Consider the following 16,893-nt stretch of genomic DNA (forward strand, 5'->3'; position numbering starts at 1 on the left):
ATTATCTAATCAATGCTTTGAACCTTTCAAATAGGATTTAGTCCCTTGATTTAGACCCATTCAGGCTGAGATTAGACCGATTTCAATGTCGTTAGGTTCGACTGTTTGAGATATTAAATTTGTTAAAATTAAAGTTTATATGGTCCCAAATTTAATTTTGAAAGTTTTTAACTAAGATATGCCTCAAAATTCGATAAAGGCAATGTTTGGGGGCGTGTCAATGCGGAATTTCTCATATGATTTGCATCTTATAAACTTAAAATAAACTAAGTTGTTGAAATAAATTGAAAGAAAAAACGTCTGAATATTCTTAGATAAATAATATCATAATAGTAAAATTAATTAATTTACTTGAGATTATTATTATACATTTATATAATACTTAAATCTTTTAAAAAACATAAAATTTATCACTAATATTAACTTTTTAAAAGTAGAATGTAATTTTAATTTATATATTTTGATGTCATTGATGTAGTACAGTTGATCAAATTGCAGACATTCTAATCAAACCGCTCTCTACACCTCGGTTCAAGACTATTCGCAGCAAACTGACTATCTCATCCTACACCCAGTTTGAGGGGGGATGTTAAGAGCAGATACTTATATTACTTCTGTTAGCCATTTGATCCAATTAGATTATTACACGTGTACCTCTTCTCATACCTTGTTATATATATAGATGTATAACCTGTGTGTAAATTATTAAGAAATCAATAATATTGTTCTTTAGTTTTATCTTCTCGGTTTGTACATTTCTACAATTGAGACAAAAAAAATAGAAATTTAATAATAGAGATGCAAATAGATAAGAATAATGTGGTAGATATGTAAATTCCTTTTTAAAATTAGATAATGAGCGACTTTCTATTTTTATATTTTTTTTTTCTTAAGTAAATCTATAAGCCCTCCTGCCTCCCTTCCTCATCTATATAAGAAAGTCCAAACTCCCCATCCAAGGGAAGAACTTAAAAGAAGCAAAACGAACACGTCAATAGTGATTTTTTCAAGTCTCATCATGTGATGAATTTTATATGATGTATATTTATTGCATCAAGCCAATGCCTTCCCCTAAGGAAATACCTCATTTGTAATCAACCGCAAATAATAATTGATTCATTCAAATTGGGTCAAATCCCGTGGTTTTTCCCATTTTCAGATGAAAGGTTTTTCATCTGAAAATCTTGATGTCTCTTATGAATATTACACCATCTCTTTTATCCGTTTAAATGATGGATCTTCGTATATTAAAATAATTAAATTAATTCTAATTTTAGTATTTTACCATTAATTTTTTTTTTCAAATATTTAAAATATTTTCTTTAGAGCTAAGCCCAAATTCTACTACGCCCTAAACCTATATAATCCAACCTTCCGGCTGGCTTCCCTTCCAGTCTTTTTTATTCGCTTCTCTACTGCCCTTTCTTTTTTGGCTGTAAAACCTAAACCCTCGCTCAAGTTTTTCCTCTTGAAAAATGACGGAAGAAGCAAAGCAAGCCGTGAAGGAAGAAGAGGACGACCTTGACGGCCCCATTTCTGCTCTCAATCGCAAATCCTTGAAAAAGAAGGAACCAACATCCAAGGACGGGTTAGACGACGATGACGTTCCGCTTGCTTTTTCCAAGGCGAAGAAGAAAAAACCCTCCAATCCTCCCAGGGTGAAGAAAGAGGAGCCCGTGGATGATGAAGACGAGAAGCCTCTGAAGGTACATTCTTCTATTTTTGGCGATGGATTGATCATAGACCCGTTATTGCTTAATACTTGATTGAGCTGATTTATCATTGAAATGCAGAAAATGGACGGTCTGAAGAAAAGGCCATCCCATTCTCCCAAGGTTGAGAAGTATGAGCCCGAAGATGATGAGGAGGAGAAACCTCTGAAGGTGCATACTTCTTCTTTGCGCCCAGGACCAACTTTTTTCTTGTTACTTTCTCCATTATGCTGACTGATTATAGAAATGCAGACAAAAGAAGTTTTAAAGAAAAGTGTGAAAAAGGAAGTTCATCTGGATTTTGAAGACGAAGAAGAATACAAGAAGGTGTTTCTTTTAATGCGGGGTTTTTAGTCCTACTCCATTTCTGCATTTTGGGCTGTGAGATCCTCTATTTTTCTTATTTTTGTTTCTTAATCTTTTGTATTTCAGAAGAGTAAAAAGAGGAAAAGGAACGAAGAAAAGAGGACCCAGGTGAAAGTGAAGAAGGTTGAGGCTTCTCAAGAAAAGGTTAAGAATGATAAGAAAGAAAAGAAAGTGTTTGAACTTCCAGGTCAGAAGCATGACCCACCAGAGATTGTAAGGAAGACTTCCTCCTCAATTTTCATTGATTGCTTTAGTGCTTATTTGGGATAATGACGGCTTTCCCTTATTAATGTGGAACTACAGAGAGACCCACTGAGGATTTTCTATGAAACCCTCTATGAAAAAGTGCCTACAAGCGAAATGGCTTCAATATGGTTAGTTCATATTTATAATTTTAATATGTACATCATAATATATTGTTTTCATTAAGAGCAATTGGTGTTTACAAAGTCCCCATAATATTGGTTTAAGACTATATAACATAAAGTTCTCAACATGTGTAGTCCCCGGTAAATAGGGAATACATTTTTCTAGTCATCCATTGAGCTGCGAAGCACTAGTGCCAACACTATGGTTCCCGGACATGGGGAGGCAACTAGTCTTAGAAAATATGAGACTTGACTTGTCTGGGGATGTTATTTTCAAATATGATCATATTTCTATCAAAATTATAGAAACATATCTGTAATAATGCTATTAAGAGGAAGTGGTATAGAAGGAAATTGATAACTTATATAATGTTGATTTTGCTTGTAATTAAATGCAAGTGACATTAGGAGTGTTTAATTTGTATTCAACGTCAATTTCATTCTCTGCACAAGGTAACTGTAAGTGTATGTAATTTTATGGAAAATGAATGAGATATGCCATATTATTTACTTAACATAACGCTTTCAAGTGTCCACATGACTTGACAAACTTTACAAATAATTAAATTTTTGTGCTTCATTTCATCAAGGTGATATAATACATGAATCTTAGGCCATTATTAAGTTGATCACCTAAACTTTTGATCTCTATGGATTTGAGCATGTGTAGTGCCCGGTGAGAGTATCTGACAATAGTTTTGTTAAGTTATGAGTAAAGCCTATAGGTTTTGGAACTTCAAAACCTAGTGATATGATTTGGTAAGATGCTGATTAGTTTCATCATTGTCTTGAAGCTAACCGATTTTTTTCTTTATCTTTTTATGTACTATGATGTGCTCATTCTATTTATTTCTCCAAGTACAATGAAGTCATGTTCTGTATTCAGTGAGTTTTAATTTGGATATCAAATTCATAGTAGGAAAGGCGATTGATGAACCTAGTTTTCTAATAGAATTAATCTTTCAAAAAGAAATAGTTATGTTCGTAGCTCACATTCTTAGGCATCAGATCTTCAAAATTTCCAAGGAATTTCTAATTGTGACACTAGATATTCATCTAAAAAACTTGTATGCGTGAAGATGTTTATGCCTATATTTATGATTAGATTAGCTCGATTCAATACCCAAATAGTGAATGCTGAATTTACAGGGGTGCCAATTGATTCTTTATGAGCATGAATTATCATGGCATTTAGCTAGTTGAATGTGCGAGTAAAGATAAGTGGGGCCAGTAAAACATGAGAATCTTGGCGAAAAAATATGGACTAATCAATTAGTTTAAGTTATGCGTGTACTTCATGCAAAATGAAAGTGATGACAAAGTTGTCCATGCTAGATGCTTCTATAGGATGTGGTAGATCATGCCATGCATCACATAATAATCACTTCAATATTCAAGAGACGCAAGCCTAGATTTGCTCTTTAATTGGTGGGCTTTGACGCATAAAGTAGAATGTAACAAGTTTTGAGATTTAGAACAAACATAACACAAGTGGGTACCTCGTAATGTTTTATTTAAGCATGTCTTATGAGAGTTATTTCATATTACAATTATTAAAATTAATAAAATCTTTTGTTAAAAAAGGATATAATTTGTTGTTATTTTAGGTCTTCTGACTTTCAATAAACTATGAACTATTTCTATTCTTTTGATACACTAAAATATTAGTAATATACAAAGAAGCTTCATCAATGTGAATGGAACTAGTTCTACTTGTTATGGTATTTAACTTTTTATAGCTAAATGTTAGCTTGCACAATCTAGTTGATACAAAAGACACTGTAATGTATATATAATTGTTTCTTTATGTACTTCAAATTGCATTTTATAAGAATTTTCACAGTTTTCCCCTTTTTGGACTAAAACATGCTTTATGAAGTGGTTGCAATGCCTTTTTAGTGAGAATATGTTAGACCGGTCCAGCCGGTCCGCACGGGACCAACATGTTCACAAAACCGCGGGATCTCCGCCTCTTGCGGAGATCGGGCGGCCCAATCGCTCAAGAAGAACATTTTAGGAAGCTTTTTTGAGGGTTTTGAGAGGGAAATTTGAATGTAGGGACTATTTAGGGATTTCCTTTTGATTTGTATGCATTAAATAGTTGGTTTTCCTAGGGTTTGATCATCTTGAATTTGGCTGAAATTTGAGGTCTCTTAGATTTAGGTTTTTTGTGGGCTCTAGCGGCATCTAGAGATTTGGGAGAGATCAATCCTCCTCTTGAATTGAGGATCAATTGTATCTTGCGAGTTTCTGTTTTCCTTTCATCAAATAATACAAATTATCTACTGTTTTTTGGGATTTTTGTGTGGATTTTGTGAAGAAGTTTCGCTGTTTTCCTTTCATCAAGTGTTTCCTCTCAGAAACCCATTTATTTGATGGCTGGGAAATGGTTTCATATTCAATAGGTTTATGAATTGATGGTTGGCAATTGGCATGACCAATCAGGGCATTGACTCGAATTTAATTGATTGTTACTCTCGCTCATCATCATTATTAGTCTTACCCACCTATTTGTGGTCAGTCTTGTGAATCCTTTTGGTTAATCCTTTCATACTTTGACTAAAAAAGAATTTTGAGGTTACAAAATGATGTAATGTGCTCTAGAGTCTAGGATATTTAACACTTAGCATTTGATGCATATTTAGATGTGATCAACTATGCAACAAAAATTAAATTTTATTAAAATGAACTAGTAATCTTAATATAATTATTTTCTAGTTTCGATGAAAAATGAAAAGTGTAGAAGTTTAATTCAGGTAAAAAGATTAGCCTTATATTATAAATAATGAAAAGCAAATTAAGAATCACCAAAATCACATAAAAATTTAAAATTTTATGCAAAAAAATCATAACTATAACAAGTCTAATTGAAATAATCACACAGTAAGCCAACAATATTGCAATAAGGCAACAAGGAAAAGAAAAATGGAGTATCACTCTTGAAAAAAATAGATTATCACTCTCAAACCATTTTATGTGTTACACTTGATCATGGATGACAAGTATATGCTGGGGCATAGGTGTAAAGACCGAACTCTTCAGGTCCTCACTGTCTGTGATAATGAGGAAGCTGAGGAGGGAGGTTGGAGTGAGGCATTAGCGGAGGAAGAAAAGCTACATTTAGATATGACTGAGGTCTCCTTGAACTCGTTAGTGAACTTCACTTTGAACCACGATATGGAGGTGAGAGAAGAAATAACAGACAATGAGGTAGTTGTGCTGATAGACAATGGGGCTACACACAATTTCATCTCCAATTAGGTTGTAAACCTATTAAGGCTTAAACTAGTGGACACAAGAAATTATGGGGTGATGATGGGAGCAGGGAAGATGGAGACAGGTAGAGGGGTGTGTAGGGGAGTGGTCTTAACCATATAGGGAATCCAGGTGAGGGAGGAGTTTCTCCCATTAGAGTTAGGGAACACTAATGTTATCCAGGGGATGAGATGGCTGTAGATCTTGGGGGGACACTAAGGTGAATTGGGGGATGCTGACGATGGAGTTATGGTGAAAGGGAGGAGGATGGCAATTAGGGGAGATGCAAGCCTTTACAAAGCCATGGTGTCTTTAAAAACTATGGTAAGAGGCATACAGGAGGAGGGAGGAGGATTTTTGGTGGAATTGCATAGCTTTGAGGGATCAAAGGGGATGAAGGGACATCCCTCTTTCAGTACAATCATTGATACAACAATTTTGTGAGATTTTTGAGTCACCTCAAGGATTGCCACCATAGAGGGGACAAAAGCATACCATCACACTGAGGGAGGTGTATCACCGATCAGTGTCAGACCTTATTGATACCCCAAGGTCCATAAGGATAAAATTGAAAAGTTGATCCAGGAGATATTGGAGGCAGGGATCATCAGGTGGAGTGTGAACCCTTTTTTAGCCTAGTTCTACTAGTTAAAAAGAAGGATTACAGTTTATATTTTGTGTGAACTACCGGGCCCTGAATAAGGAAACTGTCTCAAACAAGTTGTAATAACCCAAACTCTTAACTATCAAGATATTATCCGCTTTGGCCTAAAGCCTCACGGTTTGGTCCTGTTGGTAGGTCACCAATTTCAGAATTGCTCCGGGATGAGCACGCTTAACTGCGGAGTTTCTTGCAGAAATTTTAACCATTACACCAAAAGGCGCCTCAATGTTTAAGAGTTTATCATTTTATACTTAAGGGGTTTCACACAAGTTTTCTATCCCATTGATAGATGAGCTGTTACATGACCTTTGTGGAGCATTAGTATTCAGGAAGATGGACCTGAAGTCTGGATACCATCAGATTCGGATGACAGAGGAAGTTGTCCCGAAGACAGCTTTCAGGACACATATGGGATACTATGAGTTCTTGTTGATGTTGTTTGGTCTCACCAACACCCTTGTTACCTTCCAGTCCCTCATGAATAAGGTGTTTAGACCTTATCTTAAGAAGTTTGTTCTGATTTTCTTTGAAGACATCCTTGGTGTATATCAAATCCAATGAGCAGCATTTGTAGCATCTTAGGGCGATCTTGGAGGTGTTACAGGAGCTTCAGATGAGGGCCAATCTAAAGAAGTGATGCTTTGCACATGCGAGTGTAGAGTATTTGGGGCACATGATATCACATGAAGGGGTTGTCGCTGATAAGGCCAAGATTGATGCAATGCTTAAGTGGCCTTTACCTAGGAAACTAAGGGAGTTAAGGGGTTTTCTAGGATTGATATGGTACTACAGGAGGTTCGTGAGAGGATGTAGCAACATTGCTTGGCCTTTGATAGAGCGGCTGAAAAAAGACTTCTTGTGGGGAGAGGAAGCTACTCAGGTCTTTGAGAGACTGAAGGCCTCCATGACCACAATTTCGATTTTGGTAGTTGACACTACCTGATTTTAGCCAGATGTTCGTGGTAGAGGCAGATGCCTCAGGATATGGGTTGGGGGCAGTGCTCATGTAAAATCACAGACTCATAGACTACTTCAGCCAAGTGCTGACTACTAGAGTCAGGCTAAAGTTAGTCTATGAGAAAGAGCTAATGGCCATTGTATTAGCTATTCAGAAGTGACAACCATACTTGCTGGGATGACATTTCATTGTCAGGACTGACCAGAGGAGCTTGAAGTACTTACTCGAGCAGAGGATGGTGATCGAGGAGCATCAGAGATGGCTGTCCAAGTTATTGGGATATGATTTTGAAATCCAATACAGGTGTGGGTAAAACACTTGACAACAAATTCCTTGTCCAGATGCGTGGGGTATCTCCAAGAGATGGCCATTTCGATACTGCTGATGTTGGATTGTGGGTTATTAAGGAAGAAAGTGCGAGGACAAGGAGCTAAGGAAGAATAGAAAGGATTTGCTAAAGAATGAGAATAGCCATCCGGGCTATTCAGCAGATGGGGAGAGACTGTCATACAAAGGGAGGTTTGTACTACCAATTCATATTCCGCATTTGCTACAGGAGTTCCGCGGGAACGCTATTGGGGGTCAGTCGTGTGTACAGAAGACATACCGAAGATTCGCTATTGAACTATTTTGGAAGAGAATGCACAAAGATGTAGAGGAGATGGTGGCCAAATGCGAGGTTTTCCAGATCATTAAGTATATGGCTATGGAACCGGGGGGTACTACAACCTTTAGCACTCCCAAGCAGATTGTTGGAAGAGGTCTCTAAGGGTTTCATATACGGGCTACCCCTATCAAAGGGGTTTATAGTTATTCTAGTGGTGGTAGACAGATTAAACAAATATGCTTATTTCATTCCTCCCCGACATCTTTACACGACAATAACAATGGCATCAACTTTCATTAGAGAGGTGGTTAGATTACTCGAGATACCATGATTGATAATATCCAATTGAGACAATGTGTTCCTCAGTCACTTTTGGAGGGAGTTGTTCAGGCTGCAGGGGACTATACTAACGAGGAGCACCGCTTATCACCTTCAGACCAAGGCAGACGGATGTGGTCAATAGGAGCTTGGAAACATACCTGTGATACTTTCTTTCAAAGATACCTCGATAGTGGGCTAAGTGGCTGCCTTGGGCAGAGTACTAGTACAATACTTCATATCACTCAATGTCCTAGATGACCCCTATCAAGGTGTTGTACGGCAGAGATCCACCTCACTTGGTGCACTTTGGACAAAATAACACATCAGTCTTTTCAGTGGAACAATACTTGGAATTGTATTTTGCACACCACTTGGTGTTCCTCTAAATGAAATAAAGCGGCTTTAGCTTATCTATGCATGTGTTATATAAATCTAGAAGACGTTAAAACTTTCCCCCCGTCTTCTGCTTTATTGAATACTTTATCTAAGTCTATTTTTGAAGGCCAGTAGCCTGACAGTTATCATCCGCATATAATCTGCATTCTTGTGCACTAATCAAAGCAGCCATTAGCTCATTCAACAAGCATACACAATGAATTCCAGTTTGGGCTTCTTGATCTATGACCTTTTTCTTAATGTTTTCATTCTCTATCAACTTAGGTTGATGGAACGGGGATTGCTTTCTCTAGAGGAGGCTCAGAAGGTATACGCAAAGAAGCTAAAAAAGAATCACAATCAGAAATTTAGTTCCCCTGCAAAGGTTACTACCCCTGTGAAGAAATCTTCTACAGTCTTGGTTAAGAAGAAAGTTAAAGTAACCTCCAAAGCATCGGTGAAAACAACTAAGAAGAAAGTTATTGATTCAGAAGATGATGACGAAGATTTCGTCCTTAATAAATTGGGCAACAAAACAAAGGTTTCTTGCTGATAACAGAAAGGTTTGATTGTAAATTATTCCATCAGTGACAAATCTCTTTATTTCATTTATCAGTAGTTTGAATGCTCAATTATGGTTTCATTGAAGGTTTGTTTAGATCAGCAGCAGTTTGCTCCACTTATGGGAGATGCAATGTGTATGACAAGCTGAGATTTGTAGTACTAAATTTGTAGGAATTACGTTCCTTTATGATGAAAGGAAGAGGAAATGTAGCATCATAGGATTTAATGGCTGATATAGTTTTTTTTGGCTTGTTGGGATTTATCTTCAAAGATGGAGAAATTATTATGTGCGATCACCGGACGGTTCAGAGGCGAATTACGATGCTTCACGTCACCCTGTTACATAGCGCCGATACATAGCAAATGGTGATGTGGTGCATCCTGATATGCCTCTGAACGGTATTCGGTGACCGCACATAATAATTTCATTGAAAGATGATACGTAATGCCTATTGTTCTTTTAACAACATTCAAAAGAATTTTACCAATTGATTTTGGCATTGGAATTCTCATCAATAGTTTCATGTGGTTAGTAGTTATTGATCATATGTGCAATTTGATATGAACTTAAGCATGGGCTTAGCTTGTTCTAAAAAAGTTGGTGAAATGTGGGTTCTATTTTGATAATTTTTTAGTAGAGTAATAAATGGCGTAGCATCATAAGTTGCTTTATGAAAGGGCATGATTAAGGATTAAATTAATTTATCACTATCGAATAGCACTTAGGTTTTTTAAAGCACTCTTTGGATTTGTTCGGAGCAACATTTTTATTATTATATTTTTCAGTCAGCGACAATTTTTTAATTATTTTTTTCATTGTTTCATAAAAATTGTTGTGGTTAAAAGATGTTTTTTTATAATTAAATTTGTTAAGTTTTTTTTTTTCTCACAATTATTTTATAATCAATTTTATTAAAAAAAATTATAGATGTTCTAAATAGACCTTTTGTTCTTGTATTGTGGGAAGTATATTTTGGTTTAAAGCTCAAAACAGGTCTGTAATTTTGCTCTAACGTGAAGCTCATTTGAAACTTACCTTGAATTTTGAGTAAGTTTAAATCCCTTGTTGGACTGATTTTTATTGCTTCTTAAAATATAATTTTAATATAAAATTAAAAAATTTTACTAAAATTTTATTTTAAAAAATAATAATAATAATTTTTAATTAAAATTCTAATAAAAAAAATCATCAAAGAGCTTCTACTTAGACAATTTTTCCTTCCCTTTATTTCCATCTCCCATATGATCCTTACAATTTAAGTCATTTAAGTGTTTTTTTTTTTTAAATTAATGTCACGAATTTATAATATATTAATTTTAAAACAAATTTAATAAAATTTAAATTCTCTTAGAGGACATCTTGACACAATTTTTATTTCAATTTTTCTAAGCAAAGCTAGTGCTTGCGGTATAGGTAGGGGTGGCTTGAGAAGATGGAGAAATTAATCTGTGCGGCATTTGGACTATCCAGATATGTGAGTATGCATATTTTGTACACAATATACGTCAAGTCAGTGAACACATTATACATACACGGTGTGCATACTCACAATCCAAACGATTCTTACCATCCGGATGCCGCAAAAAATGATTTCTCCTTGAGCTGATAGCGAGGGTTACAAGACCTGCAAGATCGGGTGCGTTTAGATATCGTGTGGCCTTTCTTCTCTAATTTATACTCAGTCCTCTCCTTTTTCAGATCTGAGCTATGATGATATTTTCATTACATATAAGAGTTTGGCCCTGCATATCTTCAATTAAGTAGAAAAGAATATCTCTTCAATACAAAAAGGCGAAATCAACTCAAGTCTCATATTTTAGAGGAATTATTTTGATAAAGATAAAAATATAGAAGTATTAAATACAACTAGCTCCTAATTAATTGAGAATTTTTTTAGGTCTTTTAGCATTCATAAAAGACTTCTAAGCATGTGGTAGCATTTTTTTCCAAGTTATTTATCTCATAAATTCAGTATGCAAATAGCAATTATACATATTATTGCCCGAGGAAAGGAAAGTCTTATTGCCATCCATACATTTTGCATTGCCATTGGTTGCATACACTTTTGGATTATTTATTTACTTGTAAATGATTTGAATCACCCAACTTGAGGTATTGCCATGGATGGTGGGAGAAGCGTTGATGGGGAATTAAGAGTCTCATGAACGACAGAGTTGGAAGAAACAAAAATGGGGTTACCTTCTAGTTGCAGCATAATGCATCCAAGAATCTCTTTCATCAACTGCTGGAACTCTTCTTCATTCACAAGCTTCCCTTCATCGGCATTTACCATCTTTGATGCCTCATTCACAACATCATCCACCTGTGATATCATGGGGCATGCTTTAGATGTTCGATTATTATCAAATATATCGATGACGACGACGATGATGACGAGTCTTTATCCCACTATGTTGACATGCTTACCAAGGTGATTCTTGTTCTCAAGTTCAAGAAAGCTTAGGAGGAGTGATCACAATCACATATAAAAAGACAAGCACATAGTAATGGAGAGTAACGGCTTCATCTAACATGATTTGAAAATTAAATAACTAGGAGGTGAAGATGAAATGAGGAGAAGAATAACCTGAGAAACAGCACCAAAAGGAGGTAAATCTGAAGATGCAGCCATTTTATCAAGTGCAATACGCAGGAACTCTGTTGACACTTTATGATGGCGATCCTTTGGCAGGTCCTTCCATGCCTCATCGAACAACTGCAAAAGCTCACAGTAAGTGATTATCAACGGCAACAGATGATGAAATCCTTCCACCTTTTTTTAAACCTTATCACAAGACAGTAAAAAAAGCATATTGTGAGTAACATAGTGATGTCACATATTCAATTAGATACATAATTTATGAAAATTATTAATGTGACCACAGAATATCAGCTTTTTGGCAGTAACATCTCCATGTGAAAAAGAGATTAGAAGTTATTCATGGATAGCATTTTGCATAGAAAGTGTTGCGTCCTGGAATATTTGCAGCAATATAGAAATATAAAGTTTAACGTTTTAGTTTTGTACGAAGATCTAACACAATCAGATAAAAGAGTGTGTGTAGCGTTCATAAGAGACACCAGAGTTTTTACGTGGAAACTCCTGAAAAGAGGGAAAAACTATAGGCCTAGCCCAGTTTGAATGAATTTACTAGTGTTTGCGGTCAATTACAAATGAAGCTATTCCTTGGGAAGAAGGCCTTAGTTTGATATAACAAATATACATCTTATAGAGTTGATTACATGGTGGAATTGGAAGAATCAGTATTTACTTGTTTGTTTGGTTGGCAGTACTATAGTCGGCGGGTAACAGATGTTGGAAAGACCATATTCGGGTGACAGTGATTGGAAGGACTGTAGTCGACGTGCGACGGAGGTCAGAAAGATCATTGTTTGGCAAGAAAAATCAAAAGGACCGTAGTCTGGCGACATAGGTCGGCACGACGATAGTCGATGGGCGACATAGGTCGGCACGACGATAGTCAATGGGCGACAATGGTCAGAAAGACTGTAGTCGGGCAATAGTGATCAGAAGGACCAACGACAGTCGATAGCCGAGCGAAAGTCCAACACTAATTGGTGGATGGGAGTAAGTTCGACGAAAGTTCAGAGACAGTCGGTGCTTGGGCGTAAATCCTGTAATAATCGGTGGTCGAGCGTATGTCCGGCTGGGCATAATTCCGACGGCAGTTGGTGACCGGGTTGAAGTCTGCCAAAAGTCGGGTGGCAGTCATTGACCGGGCATAAATTCAGCATCAGTTGGTGGCCAGGCAAAAATCCTGTAATAATCGGTGGTCGAGCGTATGTCCGACGATAGTCGGTGGCCAGGTGGCCGAGGAGAAGTTTAATGGAAGAGAGATCTCAAATTTCCCTTCCTCTCTTCTCTTCTTTCTCTTCCTCCTTTTCCTCCCTACTTCCATCGTTCGTCCTCTTCTGCTTCCTCCTTTAGTCTTCTCCCCTTTCAACGAAGAATGAGAGGTCTATTTATAATTTTTTGTAAATGGCATGGCTAGTAAATAGGGAAATGATCAAGGTTAAGATGGGAGTAGCTTGAATGGACGACCAATATTGATCCCTTCGATCGTTGATTGTTTATTGATAATTTGAATGTCTTAATGAATTCGGTGATCTTAGGCTCGTTGGATTCGTCTCATCGAGCCGCTCAATTTGACTATAAGCATGTCATGTTTGGAATTCATTTGGTATTCCAAATTATGCTTTGAACCCTCCAAATATGCTTTGGACCCTAGATTTGAGCTCATTTGGGCTTGAATTTGATTGATTTTGGTGTCGTTGGGTTCATCTTTCTGAGATGTTCAGTTCGACTATAAGTTTGCTAAAACCGGAGTTCGGATGATTCCACATTTAATTTAGGAAGTTTTCAACTTATGTAGCCTCGACATTCATGCCTGATCATGATTATTTTTTGAGGATATATCAGAAAGAGGTAGTGGATTTAAATCCAGGCAAAGGAAATATCAAAAAGAAGATAGTCAGAAGAGGAAAACTAGAAGAAAGAAGAGGAGAAATTCTGTCATCTATGAAGGTAATTGAACCCATTATTGGTAATCTCTTTCACTCCTAACACTCAGATACCCCCACCATAAAAATCAATAACAATCCCATATTGGTTGAAGCTTTTAAGACTTTCTTTCAAAACAAGAAAACACCATAAGAATCTTCACTACGCATTTATTCCTCAATAATATACCACTAAGTTATTCTATATCTTCATCTAGGGTTGAGAGAAGGCTTTTCATTACCTCATATAAATGCCAATGAACTGGTAAATGAATTTCCTCACAATACTTTCAGCTTATATCAAGAGAGAAATAGGCTAGTATAACCAACAAATATAAGAAATTTAACATCTTTATTGAAAAAAAATGTACCCGATGCATTAGGCTTCTAACCAATACAATCTAGAGAGAGGTTGATCTACACAACCTTACCCATGTATTGCAAAGAGTCCATATTTTAATTTTGAAGTCATGATCTCCTAATCACGGTGGAGACTCAAATAATTGCTAATAGATAATGGAAACATATCAAAAGATTTTAAAAAAGAAAATTAAAAAAAAAAAACTAAAAATAGGCTATTCACGTCAAAAAGGAACCGACCTTGCCCAACTCAAATTTGTTAGCTAACAGCCTCCTAATGCCACTTCCATCGAAGGTGTTCTCGCTGTGTGCAACAATAACAGGGCGTTTCTGAAGGCGTTGAATGATTTCACATAAGAGCTTTTTGAAGTGATCCAAGAACGCCTCTTGAGAAGCAGCCATTTCAAGAACATCAATAGAGAAAGATTGCAGAGCAGGCTCCACAACATTGCTAGAAACCTTTAAAAATATAAAATAAAATAAAAAGTCATCAAAATGCAGCACTTAATGGATCAAAAACCCCCATTAAAAAAATTTCAAGCCCTCTGTCAATCACCCATGCATCAGAAGCCGGCGGCATCCCGTTCTCGACAGTAATCTGTCCCAATCCCGCTGTCAAACACGTGCGCAAAGTAGACCCAGACGATTCAACCCCAGAAAAAATGGCCACGGCCTCTGTTTCAAATCTCGGGCTCTCCACAAACTCTCTGAGATCCGCCCCATCAATCCTCAGTATGACAATCGGATCCCTCTTAAGCCCCGCTGCAACACCCAACAAAATGTCCGATAGCACCTCTTTGAACTCAGACTTGCTCACCTTCTCTTGCTTTCCATGCGTAAATTCACTCAACACCTTAGCCAACAACGCATTCAACCAATGAGCAATGACCAAAGTGAGATTTAAGCGAAGTGATGAATTAGGGCTTGTACCAACCTCAGTGTAGATGTGGTCAGAATCCGGGGATGATCCGACAGCTGGGAGGCCAAGAGCGGCGCCGATGTCAGCGACGACTGGTTGAAGCTCGCGCACGGAAAGCTTACCATCGTGGTCCCGATCGAGCTCCTCAAACTTGTGCTCCACGTAGCTGCTGAAGGCTTCCTTGTCTTCAACCAGCTTCTCTATCTCCGTGCCGTCAACGACTAACTTCCGGGTGGATTTCCTCCGCCAAAACCATCCGCTAGCCATCTCCTTCTTCGTCCTGATTGTCGAATTCTTCTTCTAGCTTCTTCTTTCAGCAACAAACTGAGTGTATTTCTGCTGCGCTAAAGTTATGGAACGGACGCCGGGATTTTATAAGGGGACGAGGCAGCAAATGGAAATTAAATGCAGGATGGGATAAAGGTTGAAGACGAACTCGTCTGTTCAGTGTGGCGGGAAACGTGGCCGCGTGGGAGGTGTCTGCGGAGATTTTATTATTATTTTCTTAAGCTGATAAGAGCCGTAGCATCAAAAAGTTTAATTTTTCTTGAGAAGAACAGCAAATAAAGCTCCACTGTAAAATCCATCCAACACAACAATGAGGCATGAGAGAATGATTCCAACGCATGATCCAGTCACATAAAAAAATAAAATATTGGGCGCTTCATCCCCAAAAAAAAAATCATCGAAACCAGGTAAAACAAGATAATTCAAATTTGTTGCCCCCTCTTTTTTTTTAATATTAATTATAATTTTTTAAAATATTTTCATAATAAGAAATTATTTTTTGCGGAAGCTTTTAAAAAAATTTATTTTTCTTACAACAATTTCATAATTATCTTTATAAAAAATATATCAATAGAGCTCAATAAATATTTCTGAGGTCAATTATCATATCACTTTCGCCTTTGGATCATATATATGATATAGAATTTAATTTAGTGTATTTTTTGAATTTGTTTAATTATATTATTTCGTTTAATTTAATTTGTTCAATTATATTATTTCTTTTAATTTAAATATTGTAAATCAACATATTACATATGTTTGACTAATTATTTATTTGGGATAACTTTTTATTGTTTTATTTTTAAGACCGTAACCACATTTGTATTTGGTTATTATTTTTTCTCTTTAAAAAAAAATTATATATTGAAAATCTACTTTTATTAATATTTTTTTTTAATTACTTTCTACACAATAGCTACAACAATTACATTTAAAAAAGTTATGGCCATTTCAAATAAATTTCGCTCGTTTATAGATTTGACGAGCGTCCACCCGAACAGCAAGTGGAAATGCACTCACGATAACAATAATGACGTCGCAATATTCACATATTATTTCTTTTTGTGAGAAGAAAATACATATAAAAACATATATGAGAAAGAATAGGCACATAATATTTCTTTTTTGAAGTATGAAATAGAGTAACGTTACTGTATTTTGAAGTGGAAAATAAGTTTTTCGGTTGGAGATACCCTAAAGCAAGTCATTCAAGCATAATAAATTTCAATAATTGGGAAATAAAAAATAAAAAAATAAAAATTATTGGAAATGAAAAATATCAAATCAATATTAAAAACCTATAAATAGGCCACTCTTTATATGTAATAGAGAGGAGTCAGGGGATTAGGGGCTTGACATTTAAATTGAAGTTCAAGGGAGTTTTGAGGCTATGAGGATCCTAATGCACCACCAAATCATTACCTTCGGGCCACCACTCGACAGTCGTCGTTATGCATTCATTGGCAAAACAATATGATTTTCAAACCACCATCACGCGACTATGATCCTTAGACCACTATCACCCCACTACACTCCTCGCACCATTGTCGTATGGCTATGGTTCTATTGGCATTCGTTTGCCCATTGACTACAATCCTTCAACCTCTATCACCT

General features: G+C 36.4%; 2 protein-coding genes across 3 annotated transcripts; one reads left to right on the forward strand and one right to left on the reverse strand.

Moving 5' to 3' along the window:
- Nucleotides 1-1,442: 1,442 nt before the first annotated feature.
- Nucleotides 1,443-9,423, forward strand: LOC110102579 (transcriptional regulator ATRX homolog). Of its 2 annotated transcripts, XM_020830959.2 has the most exons (7): nucleotides 1,443-1,706; nucleotides 1,794-1,883; nucleotides 1,965-2,039; nucleotides 2,145-2,291; nucleotides 2,382-2,452; nucleotides 8,912-9,189; nucleotides 9,276-9,423. In XM_020830959.2, the coding sequence occupies exons 1-6, from the start codon at nucleotides 1,476-1,478 to the stop codon at nucleotides 9,177-9,179; spliced, it is 882 nt and encodes a 293-aa protein (XP_020686618.1). In that variant the 5' UTR covers nucleotides 1,443-1,475; the 3' UTR covers nucleotides 9,180-9,189; nucleotides 9,276-9,423. The 2 variants fall into 2 exon arrangements, with proteins under 2 accessions (XP_020686618.1, XP_020686617.1); XM_020830958.2 differs by having other exon boundaries at nucleotides 8,912-9,423.
- Nucleotides 9,424-11,136: 1,713 nt separating this feature from the next.
- Nucleotides 11,137-15,526, reverse strand: LOC110102582. The gene is made up of 5 exons (XM_020830964.2): nucleotides 15,007-15,526; nucleotides 14,629-14,925; nucleotides 14,313-14,531; nucleotides 11,779-11,907; nucleotides 11,137-11,514 (listed from the first exon to the last, which is right to left on the reverse strand). Exons 1-5 carry the CDS (start codon nucleotides 15,256-15,258, stop codon nucleotides 11,290-11,292), a joined length of 1,122 nt encoding a protein of 373 aa, XP_020686623.1. The 5' UTR covers nucleotides 15,259-15,526; the 3' UTR covers nucleotides 11,137-11,289.
- Between the last annotated feature and the right edge of the window lie 1,367 nt (nucleotides 15,527-16,893).

Source organism: Dendrobium catenatum, unplaced genomic scaffold (assembly GCF_001605985.2).
Source record: "Dendrobium catenatum unplaced genomic scaffold, ASM160598v2 fragScaff_scaffold_637, whole genome shotgun sequence".
Taxonomy (NCBI): Eukaryota; Viridiplantae; Streptophyta; class Magnoliopsida; order Asparagales; family Orchidaceae; genus Dendrobium; species Dendrobium catenatum.